The 27,739-nt window shown below is 43.5% G+C and overlaps 1 protein-coding gene across 2 annotated transcripts; it reads right to left on the bottom strand.

Moving 5' to 3' along the window:
• Positions 1-356: 356 nt before the first annotated feature.
• Positions 357-23,300, bottom strand: LOC126064890 (uncharacterized). 2 transcript variants are annotated; one of them, XM_049864378.1, is made up of 2 exons: positions 5,295-23,300; positions 357-5,183 (listed from the first exon to the last, which is right to left on the bottom strand). In XM_049864378.1, the coding sequence occupies exon 1, from the start codon at positions 11,702-11,704 to the stop codon at positions 10,691-10,693; it is 1,014 nt and encodes a 337-aa protein (XP_049720335.1). In that variant the 5' UTR covers positions 11,705-23,300; the 3' UTR covers positions 357-5,183; positions 5,295-10,690. The 2 variants fall into 2 exon arrangements, with proteins under 2 accessions (XP_049720335.1, XP_049720336.1); XM_049864379.1 differs by having other exon boundaries at positions 357-3,503.
• Between the last annotated feature and the right edge of the window lie 4,439 nt (positions 23,301-27,739).

Raw genomic sequence — 27,739 nt, 5'->3', positions numbered from 1 at the left:
TGCCCCAGCCCGGAGCCGACGCTTGTCTATTTCCACATTTTTAGGATGGTCCCTCCCCCTCGGAGAGAGGGAGAGCAAAGCTTCGGTGCTAACAGGCAGATCTGGGGTGCCCTGCCTTGCCCACCTGCGCCAACCCCGAAGGAAGCGAGAGCTGGAGGGAGGCTGCGCCAAGGGAGCTCCGCCGCCAACCGCACACCCAGGGCACCTGGTCCCCGTCGCCTGGAAAACACGGTGGAATCGGCCTCAGGCTCTTCCCTTCTGCCCCTCGGTGCCCGCTGTAAGTCACCAGCAGCCGGCTACAGTGCACTCAGGTCCACAGCCCCTTCACACAGCTCGGCTCTGCACAGCTGCTTCTAGTCCGCCCACCAGTGGCTAAAGGACGACAATTCGCGCTGCGCGGAGGCGAGGAGGGGGCGGTGGGCCGCCAGGGCCGGGCTGGGGCCTCGGACTCGGCCAGGAACGCACCGCTACATCGCTGCTGACCCCGATGACGCTGCGCTGCTGCTCTCGGTTCAAAAATGCCTATCTCCCCACTTAGGTCTCGAAAAATGCTTTAGGCTATAAACATCAACAACACAATAAATCCGATTTTCTCTTTAGCGTTCTATTTTCTCTTATAATTTTGCGTTTTTCCATCTGTGGTAATGCAACGTTCAAAAACACTTTTCTTCTGTTGTCGTTTCATGTTTACAGGTGCCAATATGCGGACAGGGACATAAAATTTTAATGGGGAGACGCTCGTATCAGGCTAATACTGCCAAGAGCAGCGAGTTGTAAACGGTTAAGATTCAGGAAGTTCTAGGGCAATCTGGTCTGTTCCAAGGCAACAGGAATCCTTTGGGGGCCGCAAGGTTCTTGGGGAACCAGGCCGACGGGTGCACGGCGTCAGCCACAGACACAGAATCTAGGACTAGACGCTTCCATTCAGTATCTCGAGATTGTTCTCTGTAATGTGGGGCCAAGGTAACTAATCTATCCCTTCAGATACCAGGGGCCAATAAAAAAATAACAATAATCATTAAGTATTATGGAACTTATATTTATGCTAATCAAAATTTATTATTAGGTATAAACTAATTAGCTAATGTTCAGTGACTTTTTTAAGTTAAGAAAGAATAGTCCTCAAAAAGACACGTTCTGCTAAAATGCCTTCACTGTAAAGGTTGCTAAAGACAGGACGTCTACAGCTATAGAAGGCTAAATGCGCAAAGCAACATAAACCAGAAACCAAAACCCATTGCCATCCAGTCAATTCCAATGCATAGTGACCCTATAGGATAGAGTAGAACTGCCCCATAGGGTTTCCAAGGCTGTAAATCCTTACAGAAGCAGACTGCCACATCTTTCTCCAGCTGTGTAGGCTGGTGGGTTTGACCTTTTGGTTAGCAGCTGAGCACTTAACCACTCTGCCACCAAAAAAAAGGCTCCTTGAATACCGATTAGAGAGATATTAAGTAAGGTGCTGTGGGGAATCAAAGGAGGGAGGACTCACATCTAGCTACGGACTTGAAGAAAGGCTGCTTGGTGCAGGTGGCAGGCATCTGAGATGGCCCACAAAGAAAAGGCAGTTTCTTAGCTGATAAATATGGTGCTGGATGGATGCGCCAGCTGGAGAAAATAGCCAGAAAAAAGACATCGTGGTCAGAAATCAATGCAGGAAGCCCCTAAATAGTCCTATTAGACTCCAGTTGGTAGAGTGCTCGGAATGAGAGGCCAGTGAGTCTGTGCCAATTCAAAAGGAAAGGGAGCCCATGGAAGACTAAGCAGAGGAGAGGCAAAACAGGGATGTCCAGAAACATTTAGTCCAGTGAGGAAGGACTGCACATGGGCCTGAGGGAAATCTGGGGTGATGAAAATGCTGTAAAACTAGATGGCAATGATGGCTGCACAGTTGTTTATTCATTAACTGAACACTTAAAATGGGAGAATTTTATGGTATGTAAATTATACCTCAATAAAGTAGTTGAAAAAATATACTAAGGCCAGCAGTAGTGTGGAGGATAACCCAAATGGAAGACCAATGAGGAGGCTGCTGCAGAATCTGAATTCTAGCAGAAAGAACAGAGAAACGTGAACAGAGAATATTGCCAAGTTAGAACCTGCCAGCCTCGACAGCTGATCGTACGAGGGGTGGGTGGTTGAAGGGAGACAAAGGACTTCAGGCCTCCTGAACTGTGAGAAAATAAATTTCTGTTCTTTAAAGCCATCCACTCATGGCATCTCTGTCATAGCAGCACTAGGTAACTGAGACAAAGAGGAAGACCATAAACAGAAAATCAGTGACGCTTACCAAAGATAAATAAGACAGAGAGGAACACCACAAACAGAAAATCAGTGATGCTTATCAAAGAGAAATAAGAGGTAAAATAAACACTTCAATGAAATAAAGTTATCAAATAAAATTTTAAAATTAAAATGCATGATGAAATGTATGTAACCATGTCTCATTTATTTGTTAAATTTCATACTTCAAAATAAGTTTTTCAATTAAAAATGGAAATTTATATCAGTAATTGGGTTCAATGTTAAGTCACTCAAGGCAAAAATGAGATTGTATGATAATAAGATTACATTAACTGTCATGGAGATGCCCAATTCCCACACAAACGAAACTGGAAAACGTCTCACCACCTTCTCTAAGGTTGAACACTGAGAGTGAAGCAGCCGACTTCTGTTCAACAAATTTGTTTCAAGAAGATACTGGAAGTAAACCTCAGAGCTGTTTTTATTCTGAATATGTCACGTATTTAGTAATATCTACTGCCCTCTTGTTTAGGAAAATATCTATGAAGCTCTTTTACCAGCCTTTCGAGTCTCGCTTCAAAATGGTTAAAATATTCCCAGTGAAATCTGAGTTCACGATCAGGTTGGTCAACCAACAAAAATAATCCAGTTCACCATGTTCTCAGTGTGGACCCCATAATTGCGGCTTCGCAATCACCTCTTTTACTTTGTCTCGTACTGAAAGGCTGTCTTTGCAAATTAGTATGTGTTGCAGCTATATTTACTCTTTCGAAGAACTTTAATTTATACTTCCAAGGCTTCGTGAAAGCAAATATAACACCAAAAAAGGAAATTTACAAAGCAGGAGCAGCCAGGCACACTCCTAGAGAAAAGGTCTCCTCTAAAAAGACCAGATGTTCTTCTGAACCCTAAAGGGATGAATAGCGGGCTTTCTCACATGAACTTGAACAAGCTTCAGAATGAAACAATAGTTGATTTGAAGCACCACGTCGTCACTTCACAAATTGAGGGGAAAAGGTAGAGATTTAGTTTCCCGATTTAGATGACTGACAATTTTAACAATTCATTCGTTACACCTTTAAATCTTCCACACACATCTCAGGCGTATCCTGTGTACACAACAGTGAGTAACTTTTGCTTCTGCCAAGCTTCAATGTGCAGAGCGGGTTCTCCCCTGGACCACCCAGGACTTTAGCCACAGCACAACGCAGTGTCTCCATGAACGTCTTCATTCCATAACTGCAATGTGGAGCAATGCCCTAAAAGTAAAAGAAAGCACAGGGCCACACAGAAAGGGCCTCTGCCTGGTGGTCCTCCCACCTGGTGGTCCTCCTCACACCCCTCAGGACACCCTCCGTAGCACACAACCAACCACCTCAGACACTCAACCAGCACAAGTCCTGGTGTCACCTGTTAGACTTTATTGCTTTTGTATTTTTTTCTCCAAAGACCAACATAAGTTCTAACATTTCCCCGATGCCCCAGTGAATTACCTTGGGCGCCCCTTGGGATGTACACACCCCACTTCCGGGACCACTGCTCCACACGTACTGAGCTGTACCCATTCCTCAAAAAGGTCATGTCACATCTCCATGCCGGCTTGGAAGCTGCCCTGTTTGCCTAGGATGCCTGTCACATCCTTGTCCTCCAAAAAAATCTCTCTTTGATCCTTCAGGATTCAAGTTAAGGTCACTTCCCTGAAAAGCTTTCCATCTTCTCCCTCTACAATGGATGCACAGCAATGGGTACCCATCCTACTACGGAGCTTGCCACATTGCCATACAATGGAATACCAGAAAGAAACTCTGTCTCCACCTCTGGATTATGTGCTCCCTGTGGGCAAGGACTGTGTGTTCACTGGACACAAGTTCACTGACAGCTTGCTATGTGCTAGTAATGCTAGTAATTCAGGGACACCAAAGTGTAAAAACAAAACAACAACAAAATCTTCTGTCATTGAAGTCTGAATCCCAGTGCAAGGATATAAGTATAAACAAACAAATTGTAAATTACATAGTGTGTTAAATGGTGGTAAGAGTAACAGAAGAAAATAATTCAGAGGAGGCAGACTGAGGCTGGAGGGTTGCGATTTAAATGGCGTGGTCAGGGAAGGCTGTGCTTTATTACTCATTTTATCCTTCGTGCCTGTCAAAAAGCAAGCCTTCAATAAGTGTTAGCTGCAATGTACTAATTTCAGCTCCTCTTCAGTGTTTTGAATGTTGCTGTGTTCCTAAAAGAGGTACAACAAAAGTTCATGGATTTAGAAAGTGGATTTAGGATTACAAAGGAACTAATATTACATCTATTTTGTTTCCCCTCACACTTACTTACAGGTAAGAATTCTTGTATCTGAGGAATAATAAATGATGCCTCATGATTCCATAGGCGTTCACAGTTTATTGAGCCAAAAAAAAAAAAAAAAAACCTTTTTTTTTTTTTAACTAAGGCAGGGGTTCTTACTATAATTAAGGATAAAAAAAACTACGGCTCAGTGGCAGTGAGTGATTTGTCCAAAGTCATACGGAGGTAGGAGGATGAGAATTTCATTCTTAAGATTCCTAGTCCAGAATTTTTTTTGTCTCATCCCACCGCCTCCGTAATACCTGACATGAACAGTAACTAGATTTAGGGTTATTTTTGTTCAGTTATAAATTCGGAAGAAGTTAAAATGACAATTTTGAAATTATTGTTTGTGTTTCTGAATGAAGTTCATATAACTCTAGGAGTCCCTGGGTGGCACAGACAGTTAAGTGCTCAACTACTCACAGAAAGGTTGGTGGTTTGAATCCTCCCAGAGGCACCTCGGAAGGTAGGCCTGGCAATCTGCTTTCCAAAGGTCACAGCCTTGAAAACCCTACGGAGCAGTCCTGCTCTGCACACATGGGGTTCCCCTGAGTTGGAATCCACTCGTCAGCAACCAACGACAACCACAACAATTGCTAAAATAGTCCACAAATTTTAAAGTGATCTTACTAATAACTTTTTGTGAATATATGTATATGCTAAATATACTGACGGTGCATGCAATTTAAAGAGTTAAATCCACACACCTCCTTCAGGCTAATCAATCTTGAAAGTTTTCTTTTCTCAATTCTGCTTGCAGGTCACCACAGAACCACTTCCTAAGCCAGTGAAAACTCACACTATAACACAGATGGATTTTAAAGGATAGATCTTTTTTTCCAACATGTGGCTTCCTGTAATTTAAGAAAATGTTATACAGTAACAATTAAAATCATATATCAAATAAGAAGCAAAGCTCAGAGAGTTTCCTGTTTTATCAAATTATATAAACTTTTTAAAGGCTCCAAATATTTAAATTCCAGACTCTCTTTAAGAATAAACTGCTTTAACTCCCAGTGAATTCTAGGACTTTTACATAATTTATTAACTACTAACATTTTAAACTTTAATAAAGAGAGAAAAACAATGAGATGCTGTTATTTACTAATTTCTGCTAATTTGAAAAAAATTAACTTTGTTTCAATATTTAGCAGTTTAAGTAATTAGGTTTATGGCCAATAATATTAAATGTCCTATTACTATTCATTTTGAATTATAAAGGTACTGTGGAAGTTCTATTGCAAACATAGAGACAAGACATAACCTAACAATAGTTTTCAGTAGGGTTGCCATATTATTTATCATTCAATCAGGACACATTTTAAAGTGAAAAAGATGCTATTAATTACACTAGAACCAAACCCTTAAACCAGTACCATGCTGGACAATCTGAGACATATGGTTTCTCTAATTTTAGTGAAAGGACACTGATCAAAAATATAAGTTTTGCTTGTAAAAGGAACAAATGAATCCAAGTGAAGAAATAAGAAAAATAACCAGTAAGACATTTAAAAATGCAAAACACAAGTGTTTGGGGGAATCTCTGTCTGCTCTTACCCCTGACTAAGAGGGTGACCCCAGTCATAATTAAAAAAAAAAAAAGCTTGGCTCAGGTAACTGCATATTATGGAAAATGCTTCTTGGGACAAGAATGTGAAATCCAGCCTGACTTGCATAGCACAGATGTTCTTCCCTCTTGATTTCCCAGTTCCCACAGGGCACGCAGCCCTGCAGAGACCAGGGTGGCCTCCTCCTGCCCACTGAGGACCTCGGCAGCTGAGGCAGGGGCAGTGCTAAATCTGAACGTCTTACTCGTGGAGCCCGCTTTAGAATCCAAACCAGACTAGATCTAACAGTCCATGTCTGCTCTTAGGCCTGTGAGCACACCTCCGCACCAGCCGGGAAGTTGCTAACTACCTATCTCTGTGGCTTCTTTATAGGAAAGAATAGTAAGAACCAGTTGCCATCAAGTGGACCCTAACTCATGGCGACCCGATGTGCAGCAGAGCAGAACTGTGTTCCATAGGGCTTCCAATGGCTGACCTTTCCGAAGTAGATTGCCAGGCCTTTCTTCCCAGGCACCTTGGGTGGACTTCAACCTCCAATGTTTTGGTTAGCAGCCAAGCACATTAACCGCTTACTCCCCAGGGACACTCTCAGTATAAAAGAGGGGGATATCCTAGAAATGCGGAAAAGCCAAATCCCTGTAAGAAGCTACGAGAAAAGACAGAAAGACAGAGAATGCTGAGCCCAGAGAAATGGTAGGGACAGGGTTTTGTGCCCAAATCTCCTAGACACCTGATCTGGTTCCTCAGCTCCAGGTAACAACTGCCTATGTGGTATTTTAAATTCTGTAACAAGAAAAATAGCTGCTTAAATATGTCCTTAGCATGTATTAATTATGAGAACCTGTTGCTGTCAAGTCGATGCTGACATTTAGCAGCCCGACAGGATAGAGCAGAGCTGCCCCACCTTTCTCCCGTGGAGCCAGTGGGTTGAAACCACCAGCCTTTCGATTAGCAGCCCAGCACTTAACCATTGCGCCACAAGGCCTCCTTTCAATTATGAGGAAACAAATCAATTTGCTTTTTTACGTCATTACGGACTGTTGTAATTATTACCACAACCTCAAAAACTAAAATATAAAAGTTTAAGAGAAAGTGATCTTCTGGAGGACTCGCACTTGCCAGCTTAGAGGAAACGTGAGGCCTTTGGCTCCCCTCTGCACCCCAGCAATGAGCAGAGCGCGTCAGCTACAGCTCTGGGTAAGCCAGCTGCGCTGCGCTGACTGTGACTCGTGGCGACCCCACGCGTGTCAGAGCAGAACTGGATTCTCAGTGGATGACTCTGCAGAAGTAGACAGCCAGCCCTTCCTTCTCAGGTGCCTCTGGGTGGACTGGAATCCCCAACTTTTCAGGTATCAGTTAAGCATGTGAACTGCTCACATCACCCAGAAAGGGGCTCCAGGGCATAAGGCCAAAACTCAAACCCGTTACCTTGAGTTGATTCCAACTTATACCAACCCTAAAGGACAGAGGAAAACTGACCCCACAGGATTTTCTGGCTGTAAATCTTTAGGGAAGCAGATAGCCACATCTTTCTGTCTCAGTGTGGCTGGTGGGTTCAAACCACTGACCTTTCAGTTAGCAGCCAAGCGCTTTAACCACTGTACCACCGGGTCTCCTTCCAGCATAAGACAGCACCTGTGAAACCAGGGCAAAGGGTTTCATGTTCTGCTGTGTGCAGCTGCAGGTTCCTAGATGTGGCTCCAGGACCAGGCACAGGAGAACAGAGAGGAGGGAGGTCCGGAGCCATTTCAAAGGCACACAGGTTCTCGACTGCCCTGCCAGACTTTTTCATTGTCATGTAAAGATTTTGCTAAAGTAATAGAGCACAGTGATTAAAAGTGAGCCCTCTAGAACATGTCTATCAGTGCCAAAATCCCAGCATCTCGGCTTCCCAGCTGTGTGCCCTGGACACGTTCTCTAAGCTTTTTTCCTCAGTACTTCCCCTGGACCATGGGGAAAATTGAAGCACTAATCTAATCAGGTTATTCTATGGATTAAAGGAGATAATACTTATAAAGAGCTTAGAATGGTGCCTGGTAATTAGCTAGTGTTCAATAAATGTTAAGTTACTTTTTCAAATTAACACCCTATACATGGCCCAGGATTGAGTACACAAACAACTTCTTCTGACTGCCAGTCAGGTGGTGAACCCCTGGCAAGCTCAGAAGTTCTTCATTCAATATCCTAGAGCAATAATAGCCTTTACACGAACAGATATATGCACACCCATGTTCACTGCAGCACTGTTTACAATAGCAAAAAGATGGAAGCAACCAAGGTGCCCATCAACAGATGAATGGATAAATAAATTATGGTATATTCACACAATGGAATACTATGCATCGATAAAGAACAGTGAGGAACCTGTGAAACATTTCATAGCATGGAGGAACCTGGAAGGCATTATGCTGAGTGAAGTTAGTCAGTTGCAAAAGGAGAAATATTATATAAGACTACTATTACAAGAACTCAAGAAATAATTTAAACAGAGAAGAAAATATTCTTTGATCATTAAGAGATGGGGGAGGGAGGGGGGTGAGAGAGTGGTATTCACTAGTTAGATAGTAGATAAGAACTACTTCAGGTGACAGGAAAGACAACACACAATACAGGTGAGGTCAGCACAACTGGACTAAACCAAAAGCAAAGAAGTTTCCTGAATAAACTGAATGTTTCGAAGGCCAGAGTAGCAGGGGCAGAGGTTTGGGGGCCATGGTTTCAGGGGACATCTAAGTCAATTGGCATAATAAAATCTATTAAGAAAACACTCTGCATATCACCTTGGAGAGAGGCATCTGGGGTCTTAAACGCTAGCAAGCGGCCATCTGAGATGCATCAATTGGTCTCAACCCACCTGGATCAAAGGAGAATGAAGAACACCAAGGACACAAGGTAATTACGAGCCCAAGAGACAGAAAGGGCCACATAAACCAGAGACTACATCATCCTGAGACCAGAAGAACTAGATGGTGCCCAGCTACAACTGACGCCTGCCCTGACTGGGACCGCAACAGAGAACCCCTGAGGGAGCAGGAGAGCAGTGGGATGCAGACCCCAAATTCTCATAAGAAGATGACTTAATGGTCTGACTGAGACTAGAAGGACCCCGGTGGTCATGGCCCCTAGACCTTCTGTTGCCCCAGGACAGGAACCATTCCCAAAGCCAACTCTTCGGACAGGGATTGGACTGGACAATGAGTTGGAGAGGGATGCTGGTGAGGAGTGAGCTTCTTGGATCAGGTGGACACTTGAGGCTACGTTGGCATCTCCTCCCTGGAGAAGATGAGACAGTAGAGGGGGTTAGAAGCTGGCAAATGGATATGAAAAGAGATAGTGGAGGGAGGGAGCGTGCAACCTCATTAGGGGGAAAGCAATTGGGAGTACGTAGCAAGGTGTATATAAGTTTTTGTGTGAGAGACTGACTTGATTTGTAAACTTTAAAGCACAATAAAAATTAAAAAAAAAAAATTCTTCATTCAGCAACACTGAATAATGAAAGCGCTCAGTGATTATCCCTGATATTTTAACAAGCATTTTTAACTTAAAAAAAACTTAAGTTAATCACTAGCTCCACAATTCTCCGGGATGACAGAAGGACCTTAGAATGACTCGGCTCTGCACGCACGTGTGTGGGAGCCCACACGTTGAAGGCACGTACACACACACACACTGGCTCACAGCTGACTGCTGTCCAGTACTCTGGCTGCATCCTCCCTTCTCCCCTCACCTTCTTCCTTCCCCCTCTCGCACCCTCTCCCTCTCTCTTTCTTCCTTAAGTAACTGTTTTAAATAATCAAACTTCATTGACATTTACCCTTGGTTACCAGTTTCCCTGCTCAGCATGAGCAGGCCAGGTCCATGGTGGGTCTGAGTGCTAGCTTAATGGTACTGAAAGGTGGCTGGAGCTGGATTTGTGTTTTATGAGACTGAAGAGCCAAGAAATACTATGTAATATTTCACCTGGAAATTTATAGTTTTTTTTTTTTTTTTTCCGTCTCACAGCTTTCTAACATACATAGTCTGTTACACTGTGCGGAATGAAAGCTACTCCTTATTTTCTTTTCTGGTCTTTAAACGGGAGAAATCTCTTAACAATCTGATTTTTTTTTTTCCACCAGAAAAAGGAAGACAAAATAGAGAATATTAAAAGACACACACACACACAGACAAGACAAAGGTTCCCAGCATTTTCTGGTATTTTCAGTCAGTCACATATGGAATGGTTCTCTCCTGTTAGTGGGCTGAAGTCCACATGGCCGCGCTGAGACCACAGAGAGGGCAATCTCTAACTGGCTCAGGAAGATAAGACTTAGTGGGCTAGGGTGGGCGTGATGGAAAGTAGAGACCAGGAATCAGGACTCTTACACTCATAACCTGCTGCTACCACTGACTTTCTTTGTCACCTTGAGCAAGTGTCACTTAACTTCTCTGAGGCTGTGTTTTCTTCCCACCAAGCTCAGTGAGCTTCCGGGGGAGATTGAGGGGTCTGTGGGAACAGCAGCGTGGGGAAGGAACACTGCAATGGGGTGTTGTTGTTAGGTGCCGTTGAGTCGGTTCCGACTCATGCCGACCCTATGCACAACAGAACGAAACACTGCCCGGTCCTGTGCCATCCTTACAATCGTTGTTATGCTTGAGCTCAATGTTGCAGCCACTGTGTCAATCCACCTCACTGAGGGTCTTCCTCTTTTCCGCTGACCCTGTACTCTGCCAAACATGATGTCCTTCTCCAGGGACTGATCCCTCCTGACAACATGTCCAAAGTATGTAAGACACAGTCTCACCATCCTTGCTTCTAAGGAGCATTCTGGCTGCACTTCTTCCAAGACAGATTTGTTCGTTCTTTTGGCAGTCCATGGTATATTCAATATTCTTTGCCAACAACACAATTCAAAGGTGTCAACTCTTCTTCGGTCTTCCTTATTCATTGTCCAGCTTTCACATGCATATGATGCGATTGAAAATATCTCAGCTTGGGTCAGGCTCACCTTAGCCTTCGGGGTGACATCTTTGCTCTTCAACACTTTGAAGAGGTCCTTTGCAGCAGATTTACCCAATGCAATATGTCTTTTGATTTCTTGACTGCTGCTTCCATGGCTGTTGATTGTCGATCCAAGTAAAACGAAATCCTTGACAACTTCAATCTTTTCTCCATTTATCATGATGTTGCTCATTGGTCCAGTTGTGAGGATTTTTGTTTTCTTTATGTTGAGGTGCAATCCATACTGAAGGCTGTCGTTTTTGATCTTCATTAGTAAGTGCTTCAAGTCCTCTTCACTTTCAGCAAGCAAGGTTGTGTCATCTGCATAACACAGGTTGTTAATGAGTCTTTCCCCAAACCTGATGCCCCGTTCTTCTTCATATAGTCCATCTTCTCGGATTATTTGTTCAGCATACAGATTAAATAGGTATGGTGAAAGAATACAACCCAGACGCACACCTTTTCTGACTTTAAACCAGTCAGTATCCCCTTGTTCTGTCCGAACAACTGCCTCTTGATCTATGTAAAGGTTCCTCATGAGCACAATTAAGTGTTCTGGAATTCCCATTCTTCTCAAAGTTATCCATAATTTGTTATGATCCACACAGTCAAATGCCTTTGCATAGTCAATAAAACACAGGTAAACATCTAGCCTTTGATGGTTCCTAACAGCGAAATCACATAACCTCTATAAGCCTCAAGGTCTTCACTTACATAAGGTGGGGATTGCATTAGACAGCCTGTACACCCATCTCCTCTCTCAAATTCAGTAATGTGTAATTATAACGAGATATTAAATATGACACACTTTGAACCGTATGTAAAGTGGTATTCAAATTTGACTCATTTTAATATTGAAGAGTTTATTAGGGCTCAAGTAAATAATGATGTCTTTTTTTCTATTGATTTGTGATTTTTGAGATAATAGTACAGTAAGTCATGATAAAATTTATTTTTTGTATCAGTACCTTGGAAACCCTACGGGGCAGTTCTGCTCTGTCCTATAGGGTCTCACTATGAGTCAGAATCGACTCAACAGGTTTACCTAGTATATTGTACACAACTAAATTCCATCTAAAAAGATAACAGTCCAGGAGAAAGTGTTCAACTTGATCCTCTCACCATCATGTTAAGTTCTATCATCAGTGATGTATAGTTCTTTCATTTCTATGAACTGCCATTGAAGACTTATTTCCATCTGTCTTATTGGATTCAAGGAAACTATGAAACCGACTCTTTCCCTAAGTAAGCTTATAAGCTGGCTGGATTGGTAAACCTTAAGGCTAAGAGAGAATCATAGTGGTGACTGTATGCATGCAGTATAATCAGCCGCTAACTATGGTAAAACAATGAAAGGAAGCTCAGCAGGGACAGTAAGTGCCAAGTGTTGGGACTATTTGGGAAAGGTGGAAGTTCTTGGAGAGATAAGAAATGTCCTGTTCCCCCTGTTCTGCAACTCTAATCATGTGCAAATTTTTGCTTTTATTGTGTCCCATATAATTCTTAGGTTTTCTTCATTCTTTTCTCTAATTTTTCCTCACACATAGATTTGTTTTCAGCCTCGCTGATTCTGTCCTCCAGTGTTTCAAATCCGCTCCTAAACCTTCTATTGAGTTATCCATTTCTGAAACTGATTTCTAGTTGCTGTTTTTGTATAATTTCTAATTATTTATTTTGATGTTTTGCTCTTGTATTATTTTCTTAAGTTCTTCTATTGCTTTGTCTGTGTTTTCTATGATTTTGTCTGCGTTTTCCTTGATCTCTTTCCTAATCTCTTGGAGAGCCCTAAATATTAGTCTTTTGAATTTCGTATTAGTTATTTCCACTGCTGTTTCTTCTACCAGAAGGTCATCTGATTCTTTATTTCGGTTGCTTGCTGGGGCCATCTTGTCCTGCTTAAATGCACTTCTGCTCTGGCCTGGGGATCATGGGCATCTGTGTTAGTGAAGGAAGCCTCTGAGCCTCAGGGACTGTGTCAGCAGCCAGAGGATGCTGGTCTTGTAAAACTTATTTTAGAACAACAGGAATAGGAAACATAAAAAAGAAGATCTTATGAACTCAGGATTGCTTTGCTTGACACTATTGACTATGCCCGTTCAGAGCTAAACACAAAATTTGAAGTCCTGGCTCTGCCTCTTACTACCTCTGTGTCCTTGGGTGAGTTATTTAACCTCTATAAGCCTCAGTATTCTAATATTTAAAATGGGAACAACAAAAATACAGAAGTGGTCAGTTTAAATAAGATAACGTATGTATAGCTCTTGGCTCAGTCAAACCCACGGGAAGCCATCAGTAAATGTCAGCTAAAATCCTTTTTATTGTCTCTCCATAGAAGATGAGCAAGGGGATAAAACTTAGTAAGTTTTCACACACAGCAGTCCAGAACTGCACTGTCGGTATGTTCATCCTGGTTCCTGGGCCCATGTAGTCAGTCCTACCTGGTTTTCTGTCTTCCCCTCGGTCTCTGATTCTCAGACCAGATCTCCCAATTTTGAAGTCTGCTAAGGATGGTGAGACTTCGGCTTGAAAAGTTAAATTAGAGAGTCAGCAAAAGTGGGGGAATTAGATGTCAGTCCTCAGTAACATGGATTGACACAATGGCCTCAACAGAGGATTCAAACATACCAATGATCACGAAGCTGGCACAAGACAGAGCAATGTTTCAGTCTATTAACACCAGGTCACCACGAGTCGGAGCAATCTCAATGGCAATTAACAACAACAACAACTGTTGGCTTGTGTTTCCAACTGCGGTCGGCCTCCTCTTCCTGGTCCGGGAATCCTACCCAACTTCATCTCCAACTTCAGCCTATTCCAGCCTTTGGCTTCTCTGCTCATCCCTCAACCTTTACTTTACCTAAAATATGGAAAAGTAGAACAATCACATGACGGTGAGGCATAAAATCATGGCATCCAAATGCACAGGCAAGAGGTAAAGGCACTTAGGGGTTAAGGGTGAGAATAAATCTAAAATTAGGGTAGTGTTTCTGCAAGAGAGGGGTGGTGGTTTCACATGCAAATTAGGGAAGCTGAAAGGAGGCAGTTGGTGTATTTTTATCAAACTAGGGAGATTTAAAGGAAGAGGTGGGAAAAGAGAGCTACATTAGCAGGCTGGGAGGAGCATACTGTCCCTAGGATATGGAGCTTGTGAAAAGTAACGTCAAGAGTGAATGAGTACTGAGTTTCTGTTAATGGTGGTGGAACGATAGGAAAAAGGACAGTGGTAATGGTTGCACATCATGACAAATGTAATCGACGTCACTGAATTAAACATGTAAAAATTGTTGAATTGGCAGATGTTTTGTTACATATATTGTTTTGTGTGCCATCAAGACAATTCCAAGTCATAAAGAACCCGTGTGACACAGCAGAACTGCCCCATAGTGTTTTCTTGGCTGTAATCCTTATGGAAGCAGATGACCAGGTCTTTCAACCATGGAAATGCTGGGTGGGTGTGAACCACCAATCTTCCAGCTAGCAGCTGAGTACTTAACTGTTGTGCCACCCAGGCTCCTCTTTGTATATTTTTACCATCATTAAAAAGGGGAAAAGCCAGAATGAATGAAAGGAGGCCTGGAGAAGTGCAGAGGTGGGGCAGTGGGCCACCATGGTGGGGGTAGGGGAGGAGCAAGAGACCTGGACCTGGACTCTGCTTCAGCTCAATGTGCTCTGCAGGCCTTCTATAGTCCCTGGCCACAGGGCCCTTCCAGTGCTAGGTTCTCTGATTGTAAGTTACCGCAGCATTGGAAACAAGGAGAGCCCTCTTTCACAAAGGGCTCAAGTCATCAAACTTTGCTAGGTTATGGTTTTTGCTTTTACTGTTTTGTTTTGTTTGTTTGTTTAAGGTAAGTGTTGTTGGCGACAATCCTTTGAGTCCTCCCGACTCCTAAACCAAAGCCGATGCATTAAGAAAAAAATAAACCAAGTCAGAGATGGCCCAATAATGCTTTAAGAACTTCTTTGGCAGGATATAAAAGTAAAACTTCCATTTTGGGTAAAGCTGTGCATACATACCACTTACGCAGGGAAGAAGCCAACCTGTTTCCGGTGCTCCAGAAATAGGGAGCACTTGCCCTTCCCTTGCACAAAGCCAGATTAGCCCAAGGAACAAGTGATAAATCAGCTCTGCCTCGTGGCCACTGCCATAATTGCATGGTTTGAGCACTACCCAAAAGAATGAAGTGGGAGAAAAAAGTAGCACTTGAGATGCTTAACTCTCATTAACAAGAGCAAGAGTCTGCCTCATTCCTGTGCAACCTGTGTGAACCTCTAGCTCCTTCTTTGCCAACAAGCCCTAGGGCCCGTAAATAAGCAAAATCAGAATAAGAAGTAACCACGGGATTGGGAAGTAACAGGCAAGAGAATACATCCAGATCACAATTAGGCTTTGTCGTCTCTGTACCAGCCATCGGGCCTCACCAAGGCTTCCTCCTGTAGGCTCCTTCGGGGCCAGGAGAAACCGTGACAGGACGTGGGCCTCAACAGCACCTGGGGTCCAGGTGGCACATCAGAGACCCAGCACGTGTACAGACTCCGGGGCCAGCCTGCCCAGGTAAAATGCAAACTGGGCTCTGAGCAGACGGGTGATGATCACCCTGTGCCTCAATTTTCTCAACTGTAAAACAGGCACAGTAGTTTTCCTAGAGCAGACTGCTTAGGACAACACCGGGCACAGACTGGCAGTGTAAATGTGAGAAGCTGCTACTACTGTTTAGGGTGGCATAGTCCAAGGGGGAAGGGGAGATTTCTTGCCTGGATCCTTGATATCGTTGCCCTTTAAAAAATGAAGTTGTCTCAGGGGAACAAAAGAAAAGAAGGTCTCTAACATCATATTCTTTTCTCATGGAATAGGAGGACACAGATGAGCCTAAGATATTTGTTTGTCCTTCTAAGGTATTAAACGGTACCTGGGCTTTGGAGCCTGGATATACACCCTGGATCTCACATTCATTAGATGCATAACATTGGGTAAAGTCCAAAATCTCTGCTAAGCAATAACCTTGGGTAAAGTGGGAAAAACTGCTCTCTCCTAATGATGTGTGAAGGATAAATATGAAAACGTCTGTGAAATGCACAACAGAGTGCCTGCTAACAACTATTAAGCGTTCAGTCATTAGAAGCAGCGTGTAATTCTAAACAGGGAAAGGCAGGTGGACTTGGGGCAGCTAGTAGCACATATAGTGCCTTTGTGACAATTGCAGGGAAAAAAAGGAGCTTCCTTTCTGAAGACATATTACTTCATCTCTCCAGAAATGGCTGTGACAGCTGCATACAGGCAGGATGTCTCCCGTGTGAATGGCGTCCTCTGGTGAATGGCATCCCATGCAGGGCAGGGCTGCATAATGCTACTCAATGGCCTGAGTTGATCTGCCATGGAAGATGTCTTAGGCTGAGTTCTCTAGAGAAGCAAAACCAGTAAAGTGTATAAATATATATACAGAGAGAGATTTATATCAAAGAAATGGCTCACACAATTGTACAAGCTGGAATGTTCCAAGTCCATGGATCAGGATAGAGGCTTCTCCTGATTCAAGTAGTCTCAGAGGCTGCTGAACCCAAGATCAGCAGGACAGAGAGCAGGGCTCTTGCTAACAGGCTATGAAGATCAATGAATCCCAAGATTGTTAGGTAAGCTGCTAGCTAGCTCAAGTCCCAAGAACCAGAGGTCAGATGAACAGGAGGCAGCTGCAGAACCCAGAGCAGGCAAAAGCCAGAATGCCCACTTATATTTGGATGCAGGCCACATGCCCAAGGAAACTCCCTTTCAGCTGATTGGCTAGTTACTGCAGATTCCATCATGGGAGTGATCACATATAAACACTGAGAATCATGGCCCAGCCAAGCTGACACATAATCTTAAACATCACAGAAAAGGATCACAACATGGACAGGAATGTATCCTTTAAGTACCCAGCATTATTCTTTGCACATTAAAAAGTGAGAAATATAACTACCATACGATCTAGCAATCCCACTCCTTGGAATATATCCTAGAGAAATAAGAGCCTTTACATGAACAGATATATGCACACCCATGTTCACTGCAGCACTGTTTACAACAGCAAAAAGATGGAAGCAACCAAGGTGCCCATCAATGGATGAATAGAAAAATAAATTATGATATATTCACACAATGGAATACTATGCATTGATAAAGAACAGTGATGAATCTGTGAAACATTTCATAACATGGAGGAATCTGGAAGGCATTATGCTGAGTGAAATCAGTCGGCTGCAAAAGGACAAATATTGTATAAGACCACAATTATAAGAACTCAAGAAATAGTTTAAACAGAGAAGAAAATATTCTTTGATGGTTAGGAGAGAGGGGAGGGAGGGAAGGGGGAGAGAAAATTAGATAGTAGATGAGAACTACTTTAGGTGAAGGGAAAGACAACACACAATACAGGCAAGGTCAGCACAACTGGACTAAACCAAAAGCAGTTTCCTGAATAAACTGAATGCTTCAAAGGCCAGCGTAGCAGGGGCAGAGGTTTGGGGACCATGGTTTCAGGGGACATCTAAGTCAACTGACATAATAAAATCTATTAAGAAAACATTCTGCATCCCACCTTGGAGAGAGGCGTCTGGGGTCTTAAACGCTAGCAAGCAGCCAGCTAAGATGCATCGATTGGATTCAACCCACCTGGAGTGAAGAAGGAAGAACACCAAAGATACAAGGTAATTACGAGCCCAAGAGACAGAAAGGGCCACATAACCAGAGACTACATCAGCCTGAGACAAGAAGAACTGGACGGTGCCTGCCTACAACTGATGACTGCCCTGACAGGGAACACAACAGAGAATCCCTGAGGGAGCAGGAGAGCAGTGGGATGCAGACCCCAAATTCTCATAAAAAGACCAGACTTAATGTTCTGACTGAGACTAGAACCCCGGTGGTCATGGCCCCCAGACCTTCTGCTGGCCCAGGACAGGAACCATTCCCAAAGCCAACTCTTCAGACATGGATTGGACTGGACAAAGGGTTGGAGAGGGATGCTGGTGAGCAGTGAACTTCTTGGATCAGTTGGACACTTGGCATCTCCTGCCTGGAGGGGAGGTGAGAGGGTAGAGGGAGTTAAACCCAGTTAGAAGCTGGCAAAATGGACGTGAAAAGAGAGTGGAGGGAAGGAGCGGGTTGTCTCATTAGGGGGAGAGCAATTGGGATTATGTAGCAAGGTTTTTTTTTTTTTTTAGCAAGGTGTATATAAGTTTTTGTGTGAGAGACTGACTTGATTTGTAAACTTTCACTTAAAGCACAATAAAAATTAAAAAAAAAAAAAAAGGAATCAACGAGACTGATACCCTGATCTCAGACTCCCAACCTACAAACTCTGAGACAATAAATTGTTGTTTGTATAAGCCACCCAGTTTGTGATATTTTGTTATGGACACCCTAGGAAGCTAAAACAGAGGGTTTCCTACAAACTCATAGTCAGAGGGTAGGGTCTATTTTCCATGGATTAAACACCAGTGTCTATCAAGAGCAGGACCTGGGATAAATGGACTATCATTGAAGGGAGATACAGAAATTTCACTCACCCGTCAAGCTGATGTCCACATTGTTTAGCTTGCAGGAGCTTAGGCATTTTCTCTTCCTTCCCTAGCATTACTAAGAAAGCCAACATGAGGCAGACGGCCATCGAGCAGCTCCCACAGATGGCTGAGGCTCATCTGTCTCCTCATTCAGGAACTAGAATCACCAGAACTCAAACACGGAAAGGAGGCCACAGGCAGCAGGCGATGATCACAAATGCAGGCCTTGGGAGATCCAGGTGTCCAAGCCTGGTCACAAAACAGCTCTTCCCACCGTAGGATTTATCTGCTATGTAATCCCCCCACCCTTTTTTTTTTTTCTGGAACACCGTTCTCGGACCAGCCAACGCCAAAGGCAGAGAGGAAATGCAAAAGGAATGCACACAGCAACAGCACACCCTACAAAGGGTGAGGAGAAGGGGCTTCTCCCAAGTTCAGAAAGCCTGTGGGAGAGGGTGACTGTGACCGTGAGGAGGGAGTGGGAGAAAAGGCTCTAAGCAGGTCGTGAGGTGTGCCTACACCCCCAATCACCACGTGACTCTGGCTTTTATAAGGCCCTGGGATCAGTCTGACCCAGACAGAGCAAGTCTTAAACTAGTTTCAGATCACACTTCTCTCCACTGCTAAGCTTCAGCATGATGACAGGAATACAGCACCCAAGCACACCAGCAGTTCTTTACCAGTTAAGTTTTTTCTTTTTTACCAGCTGGCTTGTTCTCATGTACCATCAAGTCAATTCAGTCTCAGACCAACCCTATATGACAGAATGGCACATTGGTTAAGTGCTGGGATGCTAACTGAAAGGTCAGCAGTTTGAACCCACCAGCCACTCTTCTGGAAAAAGACATGGCAGTCTGCTTCCATCCATAATGGTTACAGCCTTGGGAATCCTATAGGGCAGTTCTACTCTGTCCTATAGGGTCGCTAGGAGTCAGGCTCAACTCCATGGCAACAGGTTTGGTTTGATTCAATCTCAGGAGCAGATTTTAGGTCTTTTCTCCTGCAGAGCAGCTGGAGGGTTCCAGCAGCCCACCTATCAGTTAGCAACCCAGTGCTTAGCCCTTGTGCCTTCGGGGAGGGGGAGGTCCTTAGCTGGCTTATACACTGAGGTAAGGACTTCAGTGACCTCAGCTTTCAGGGAAGTCCTCCTTCCCAATGTTCACTCCCAGATCCAGCTCTTTCTTAACTTTTCTCTAAGGACAAAAGTGTCTCCTGTGAACATTCCGATTTCAGCCGGTTTGACAAAATGTGTCTCTCTCATCACGGCAGACAAAGGAGGAAGACATTTTTGTTTGGCAACCCCGTATTCTGCAACACAAAATTCCATGTGATTTTCACACAAACCTGCTCCTGGCTTCTATCACTAAAGAGCTTTACCCCAGAAATTTAAAAGGAGAAGCTGCAGTGAGAGAAGCATTAACAGCCATGCCTCCCAAAAGGTTCGGCACATCTCTAAATGCGTCTAGGTTTTAGTCGGTGGAGTGCGTTTGCGCCGGCAGACCGGGGCTCTGGGAGTCACATCTGCTCACGCAAGAACAACCAGCTACGGAGCCACCAGCAAAGACAACGTTCCCCTCTTCCAGAGTGACAAGTTTCTTTAACATATTGACACTTAAACAACTTAAAGTGATGTAGAAGTTTAGCTGCAGTGCCTTTAGGTAGAAAAGACAATTAAAACACCCTAAAAAAAAAAAATTTTTTTTTTTTTTTAAGATCAGGTGAATATCTAGTAAATTCCTCAGTAATTGTAAAGTCACAGCCTGTTTTATCAGCGATATTGAGAGTCCATATGGCTCAGCTCCCTTTTCATTGACCTAAACCAACACCCACCATTCTTTTTTACCACTGTTTTTCCTTTAAAAGAGAAAATATATTTGAAAATAAAATGTTCTCACAATATTCAAAAACAAGAACTATAAAAGAACTATATGATACTTGATAACATTATGGAATTACTGTTAATTTATTTCAGTTTAATAACAGTATTGTGGTTACATTTCTTAAAGTGTCTATCTTTTAGAGAAGCACTCTGCAATATTAATGGATGAAATAATATGATGTCTGGAGTTTACTTTAAAAAAATCTGGGGGTGGGAGAGGGGTGGAGGTATAGGTGAAGCAAGATGAGCCATAAATTGTGAAAATTATTGATGCCAGGTATTGGGTTCAACTCTCCCTCCTCTCTACATTTTTTGCATGTTAGAAATTGTGCACAATAAAAAGAAAATAAAAGTAACAACTACACAAAATGATCTAAATTTCAAATCTCCAACAATCACATGTATTCCTTAGAAAAATTCCCTCCTAAGAACCTGTACACAGGTAAAAAATATCATTAAACCCTACTGAAAAATCGTTACTAAAAACGCTGCAATGGGAGTTCAGAACTGGGCTCCAGCCCTGGACGTGCCCCTCACTACCTGTGTAACCTTGAGCAAGTCTCTGAACCTCTGTGAGCTTCTTACATCATGTATAGAGTGGCTGGGTTGGACTGCAAGTTTTCCAAGGTCTCTTTCAGCTATACGATGCCATGAAATATGAAGCTTATTTTAAAATAAGCAGAAAAGTATGTCAGACAAGCAGTTTAAAGTGCAGCCTGGGCAGAGCAAATCCTAACAGCTGCTAAAACTCCACAGCGCATGTGTTCAGCTGCAAAAACTAAGCACCCAACCTAAATGTTGGAAGAAGGAGATTTATCTGACATTGACCAAAGTCTTGGCTTTGTTACTCTTTACGCAGCCAGAGGTATTCTCCAGAATCGGAATGGCATGGAGTGACAGAATTTAATTGAATTAGGGCCCCCTGAACTCTTGCAATATCCCAGGATTAACTGACCCACTGGGAAACGAGAAAGAGTTTCACGTCTGGGAAAGGCCCTGTTTTCCCTTTATAACTTGCTTTAAAAGCAGGGAACCCAGCACCCGGGAACCCATAAAAATCAGTGTGCATTCAGAGAAGACAGTGAATTACCAGAACACTCGATATGCAGAAAAACAGGGAAGAGTCTAACTTGGATCAAGCGAATGCCATTTAACCAAAGAGATTCAGTTTCCCAAATTCCGTTTTGGGAGTCTTTGTAAAAGAGAACAGGCTGGAATCTGTTTTAGAACAAACACTTCCGCTGTAATGTTTCAGGACAGTGAGCTGGGTGTTTATGAACATTAGACCTGAAGTCCTAACGGCTGTCACTTACCCTGACTTCTCACATAGCCTTATTGGTCATGAAGCATATTACAGAATGCTGCTTTACTGGGTCCCCACTACATGTAATGAATTCAGTTCTAGGTCTGTTCAAGTTCAAACCAGTTGTCATCAGTTATTTTTAAAGTTGTTGGTTCAAATTAAGTTCCACCTCTAGAATGGAGAATGCCCAAAGATGTCACAATCTATAATAATTATGTCCAATATCTGCCATTGTTATGAAGCTACACAGACTCTGGCTCACACAACCACCCAGAGAATGAAATCAGAGAAAAAATTTAAACCATGGAATGAAACAGACTCGAGTGGGGATGAGAATAACATAATTAAACATAGAAAAGTCACTCTTTCTGCACATTTCTGCCTAAACATCATCTTAAACAAAGATTCAATATTTTTATCTGGTTTTTCTCTGTACCCCAGGTAAAGTTGTTGCTGTTAGCTGCCATTGCGACCCCACGCACAATGGAACAAAATACTGCCTGTGATCAGTTGAGGTTCAGACTGTTGTGATCCACAGGGTTTTCACTGACTGATTTTTGGAAGAATATTGGCAGGCCTTTCTTCCTAGTGTCTTAGTCTGGACGCTCCACTGAAACCTGTTCGGCATCAAAGCAACGTGCAAGCCTCCACGGACAGAAAGTGGTGGATGCCATGAGGCATAATGGCCAGGAGTTGAACCTGGGTGTCCAGCAGGGAAGGTGAGAATTCTGCCACCGAACCACCAATGCGTCACCACCCGGGATGAAGAATTAGTATCCACTCAAATGTGTCACAGTGATGGCCTTTCAGCCTTTTCTTGTTCTCCATGCCTAGGTCTAAGCCCTTCTGTGCTTCTGGGACAATCTCTGAGTTTACGTAAGGGCAACGTGAGCAGCCCTCGGAGCGCATAGAAGACAATTGACGTTAGTCTTACTGAAAAGGGAAAGGATCTGAAGGGGGCTGCACCACCCTACTGGCGTTGTTTGTTAGGTTTGGAGAATGTTTTCACACTAATTATTTCACCTGGTGTCTGAAGCAGAAAGAACCCAGCCAATGAGTGTTAACAGCCAAAGTAATGACCCTACAGTATTCTTTCTTATCTGAGGTGAGATGATAAAAATTTACATCTTGGTTGTTCAAATTTTAAAATTCAGGAAAGTAAGTAATATAATATTGTCAAATCTTCCCGCTTTCACAATCTGTTCTGGATCCATCCTTTTCTTCCCAATTCTGGTCTTCAGCAAAGATGGGCCCTGCCTTAATTCTAACCCAAACATTTCATCCTGTCTTTCCCTTTTTCCTGGTCTCCAAACATATTTTTCTGGTTATATTTAATGTAGATAACAAAATTAGCTTTGTCCCTGATCTGGCTGTGGCATTCTCTTTCTTAAATGTTAACAGTTTCAATTGCTCTACAAAATACGCAACCATGTTTTTAAAAAAAAAAAAAAAGGCTTTTAGATGCCCTTGGGTAGTGAGGGCTGTGGGGTGGGGGTGTCATGAATGGCTTCTGCTTAGCTGCTAACAGAAATGTTGGCAGTTTGAGCACATCCAGTAGCGACATGGAAGAACGGCCTGGTGGCTTGTTTCTATATTACAGTCAAAGAAAAAAAAACCCTACTCAGTTCTACTCTGTAACCCATGGAGTTGCCATGAGTCCTAATTGACCTGAAGGCATTGGGTTTGCTTTTGGTTTGGTAAAATACTTTTGGCTTGTTTAATTGGTATAAAACTGTATACTTTAGGTAAGAAAAGGATAATCTGATACCTAGAAAAGAAGGCTTTTAAAGCCACCTGCTCCTATACAGCTGCACTGTGTGGGTGAGGAAACTGAGGCACAGTGTGACTTTCCCAAGGCTGTACCACCAGATAGCAGTAAAAGTACACCAGCCCCCAGGCTCTGTCTTCTGGTTTAGTGCTGTTTGCACCATGGAATGGTACTGCTGTCCATAACCCTCATCTCATGCTGCTCCATTCTCCTGTAGACTTGTCCCTGTTCCCTTTATTTATCACCCTGCTCCACCCTCCAAGACTCCCCTGAAGCCGGTCATACACCTAGAGCAATCCCACATTCCCTCATCACCAGCAAACCAGCCATGCACTTGCAACCCCTGAACCATGCTCCAGATTTCTCCAAGACGATGAGGTATGCTGCAGTTCTTTAAAAAGCAGGCAAGAGTGCTGCATAAATGCAAGGGGCTGTTGCCAGTGATAAACTGTATTTTTGAGACAGACCTCATTTTAACTTATAGTGAAGTGAGCCTTAACGGGGCAAGTTACCAGAAGAGAAAACTACTAACCAGATCTCCTGCGAGATGCATGACTACTCATGAAACCACCCACGGAGGGGGTTCTGGGGTTCCTTCACAGCGGTGCTAGCATAGAGCCACTGTGTGCTTTTCAGGGGTTTCAATCTGTGGGGAAGCTGCACAATGACATCCAAGTTTGACTCATTGGCTGAGGGCAGGAAGGTGTGTGCGGGGCAGTGGGCAGGAAGGTGTGTGCGGGGCAGTGGGCAGGAAGGCATGTGCATGGCAGTGGGCCAGTCCATGGAGGTAAGGAAGGATAGGACGGTGAGAAGGAGCAGGGATCAAAACATTCAAAGAGGCCCCTCAGGGCAAAGGATCAAGCCTGGCTGAAGCTGCTTGAGGGTACCAAAGCTCATTTACCCCCCCCAACTCTCTCTCCCACATTAAAAAAATACATATGTATCTTTCAAACACTAAAAGATGACACATAAGATAATTTGGGAGAGATTTATGGCTCTTTATCTTTTATGCAAACAGGACGTGAGTGCATGAAGTTGATCTATAAGTACCAAGTCCTTTCATTAATTCAGCTATTTTTTTGACGACAGACACTATTGTGCAGACTTCATCATAGTTTACATGTCAAAAAAAAAAAAAAACCTATCAATGGGTAGGGAACAATTTCAGGAGTGGAGCTTTTATTGTAATTCCATGGGAGGAAAAAAAAACTCTGCTTTTTACCCCTCAGGGGCTTTCCCTTGGGTGTCTAATCTCAATACAAAGGTTGGGATTAAAAGCATTGGCATTAAAATAGCCTTCGGTTTCAGCTTTGAAGTCTAATGATGACAACAGCTAAAATCTTTGGCAACTTTTGAGAAGGCAGGGTTCTTCAAAATCCTTTGAAATGTTAAATACTAAATGGAAGAGGTCATTATAGAGGAACTTATTTCACAAAAAGTACACAATGAACATGCTTTTTAAATTCACATTCATTCCATTTTCTTTCAGCACCCAAACTGTGTGTATGTTCCCATCTGCTATTGTCTGCAATTCTAATTCAGAATTGAAATCAGGGACAACTTCTGGATTAAATATAGGAAACAACTGTAAAACCAGAATAGCTGGTCCTTATGAAGTGGCAAATATTTTGTGGCTGCTCTCACTTTTTATTGGGCAAACCTGCCATTGAGGATTTAACAAACAAATCCCAAAACCAAGCTCATTGCCGTCTGATCTATCTGCCTCATGGCAACTCCATAGCCTTCCCCAAAAAAACAACCAAAAAATAAAACAAAATAAGTAAGTAGATAACTTGGAGCAGCATTATAAGACCTGCATTTTAATCTTGCTTATTCCTGGAATTCCAACAAGTGGGACTTTTGTCACTGAATCCAAATGTCTCCAGGAAGGCCACGTCACAGCAAAGCGAAGTAAATGCAGCTTGAACCGGACCATTCTTTTTGGATCCAGCTCTCCTGAGGGCAAATCACGGCTCTTTCCTGTCCTAGGGGCAGCCTGGACAGCTTCTTCTCTCCAGCTTTCTGAAACTCAGTTTCCTCTTCTGACACATTCAGGCGACAATTCTGACCTCACAATATGGGTGTCAGGACTTAATAATGTAAATTATGTAAAAATGTCCAGCACAGTGTGACATCAGGTGGCTGCTCAAGACTCTTAATAAGGCTAACAGCCTTTTCCTCAACCAAAGCTTAAGCCCCCCTGCATCCCAGCTCCCTGCCCAGGGAATGCAAAACAACATTAAAACAAAAATCACAAACCTTATTTTCTCCCTTCATCAAAAGTAACTTCGTGTATTTTGGCCCATCCAGTCCCTTGGTCAGTCTGCTAAGATGCTGGGAGTGCAAGTCCACGTGTTGCTCTCCAAAACATTTGAACAGCACCTTTCCTGAAACAGTGCTCTAGTCCAGCACGTCTCAGGCCATAATTCTCAGGATATTGTTCAAATGCAGACCCTGAGTCAATAGGTCTTGGGTGTGGCCTGAGATTCTTCATTTCTGTCTAGCTCCCAGGAGATGATGAGGTGCCCGTCCAGGGGCCACACTTTGATGGCAGGGTTCTAGTTCAGGGGGTAACAAGAATCACAGGCTGACACAACTTTGAGCTCAAAGAGAACTTAAGAGATCGCTTTTTTTGGTCAAATTCACCAAAGTTTTGTTGTTGTTGGTGGTGGTGAGTTCTGGTTTTTTATTTTGTTTGTTTGTTTGCTTTTTGGTCTTCACAGTGTTTTTGATGGGGGGAGTGGTAGATCAACGGTAGAATTCTTTCTTCCCTTCCATGTGGGAGACACAGGTTTCATTCCCGGCCAACGCGCCTCATGAGCAGCCAGCACTCGTTTGTCAGTAGAGGTTGTTTCAGCGCAGCTTCCAGAGTAAGATGTACTAGAAAGGAGGGCCTGGCTGTTTACTTCCAAAAATTAGTCAGAGAAAACCCTATGGATCACAACAGTCCAAGGGCATTGTACATGGATTCACTATGAGTCAGGGGCCAACTTGACAGCAACTAACAAAAACAAAATAACATTTTTTTAAAAAATTAGAAAATTTTCACAGCCTGACGGCATCTCTTTAGTCCTGAATGGCAATGCTGAAGCTGAGTAGTGGCCCTATAAGTGGGCGACACACTATCCAGGCCCCTGGAGCACCATGTTCCTTCCCAACACAGGCCAAAAGGGGTTGGCCATGTATCGTGATGCATGCAGTATGGTAGATTTTTCTCACACTGGAAATATAGTTCTGAATTCCATGTGACATGTGTTTCAGTGCCCACCAGCCCCCTTCACCCAGTTACATCATTCACCTGGCAGCCCCTGACCCACACCCTCCGCCTGCAGATAAGAAAGTGAGGGGCACGGCCCTTGAGTGACTTAGTTCAGGCCAACTCCGTGGTCAGAGAGAAGGGGAGGATCCAGTCCCCTGCTTAACAGTGACAGTTACATGATAGCTACAGACAGCGAGGCTGCCCAAGGGGCTGCCCTTGTGCAGGGGGTCCTTTCAGCACCTCTCAAGTCCCTTCTCCTTGGCAGCCTCTCCTCCCCACCCCTGTTTCACATGACTGACTGCTTTCATTTTTAAAAACCTGTTCTCCAGTGGAGTGTCGTTTCTGCTTATTAATACTACCAACAAGGAGCCTATTAGTCATCCACTTACTGGTCAGAGCCAGCCAGGATGCTAAGCCAGAGCTGGCATTTTCCCCAAAGGAAACGAAGCCCAGACTTCTCAAGCTAGCCCTTTACTCTGGAAGGCCGGCATGCGTAGCCCTTGCAGGCACTTTTGGGAGGCTGCCAAGAGCTTGGGCCCCGGCCAAGCTGGGGGTAATGAATCGAGGCGCGTGGAGTCTCCCCTTAAAGTTCAAATGATCAGACCCAGTCTCTGTCAAAGAAGTGTGTATGTTAGGGATAGGGCTCAGGTTTCCAGTGAATCAGAGAGCAGGTCAAGAGATTTGAACCTTTTGGGAAGCTTGTGGCGTTCAAGAGGAGCATCAGTAAAACAGTGCTGTGGAAGTTCTAGCTGGCTGGGGGGTCTCTGGGTCAAGAGTATTTAAAGTATTCATATAAACTTAAAACAAGCAAAACTCCATTCCTCTCAAACGCCAGGTTTTCAGTGTGCCCTCCTCTTC

The sequence above is a fragment of the Elephas maximus genome, chromosome 21 (genome assembly GCF_024166365.1).
Source record: "Elephas maximus indicus isolate mEleMax1 chromosome 21, mEleMax1 primary haplotype, whole genome shotgun sequence".
NCBI classification, from domain to species: Eukaryota; Metazoa; Chordata; class Mammalia; order Proboscidea; family Elephantidae; genus Elephas; species Elephas maximus.
The sequence above is the reverse complement of the archived record's forward strand: the minus strand, read 5'-3'. Positions and strand labels throughout refer to the sequence as shown.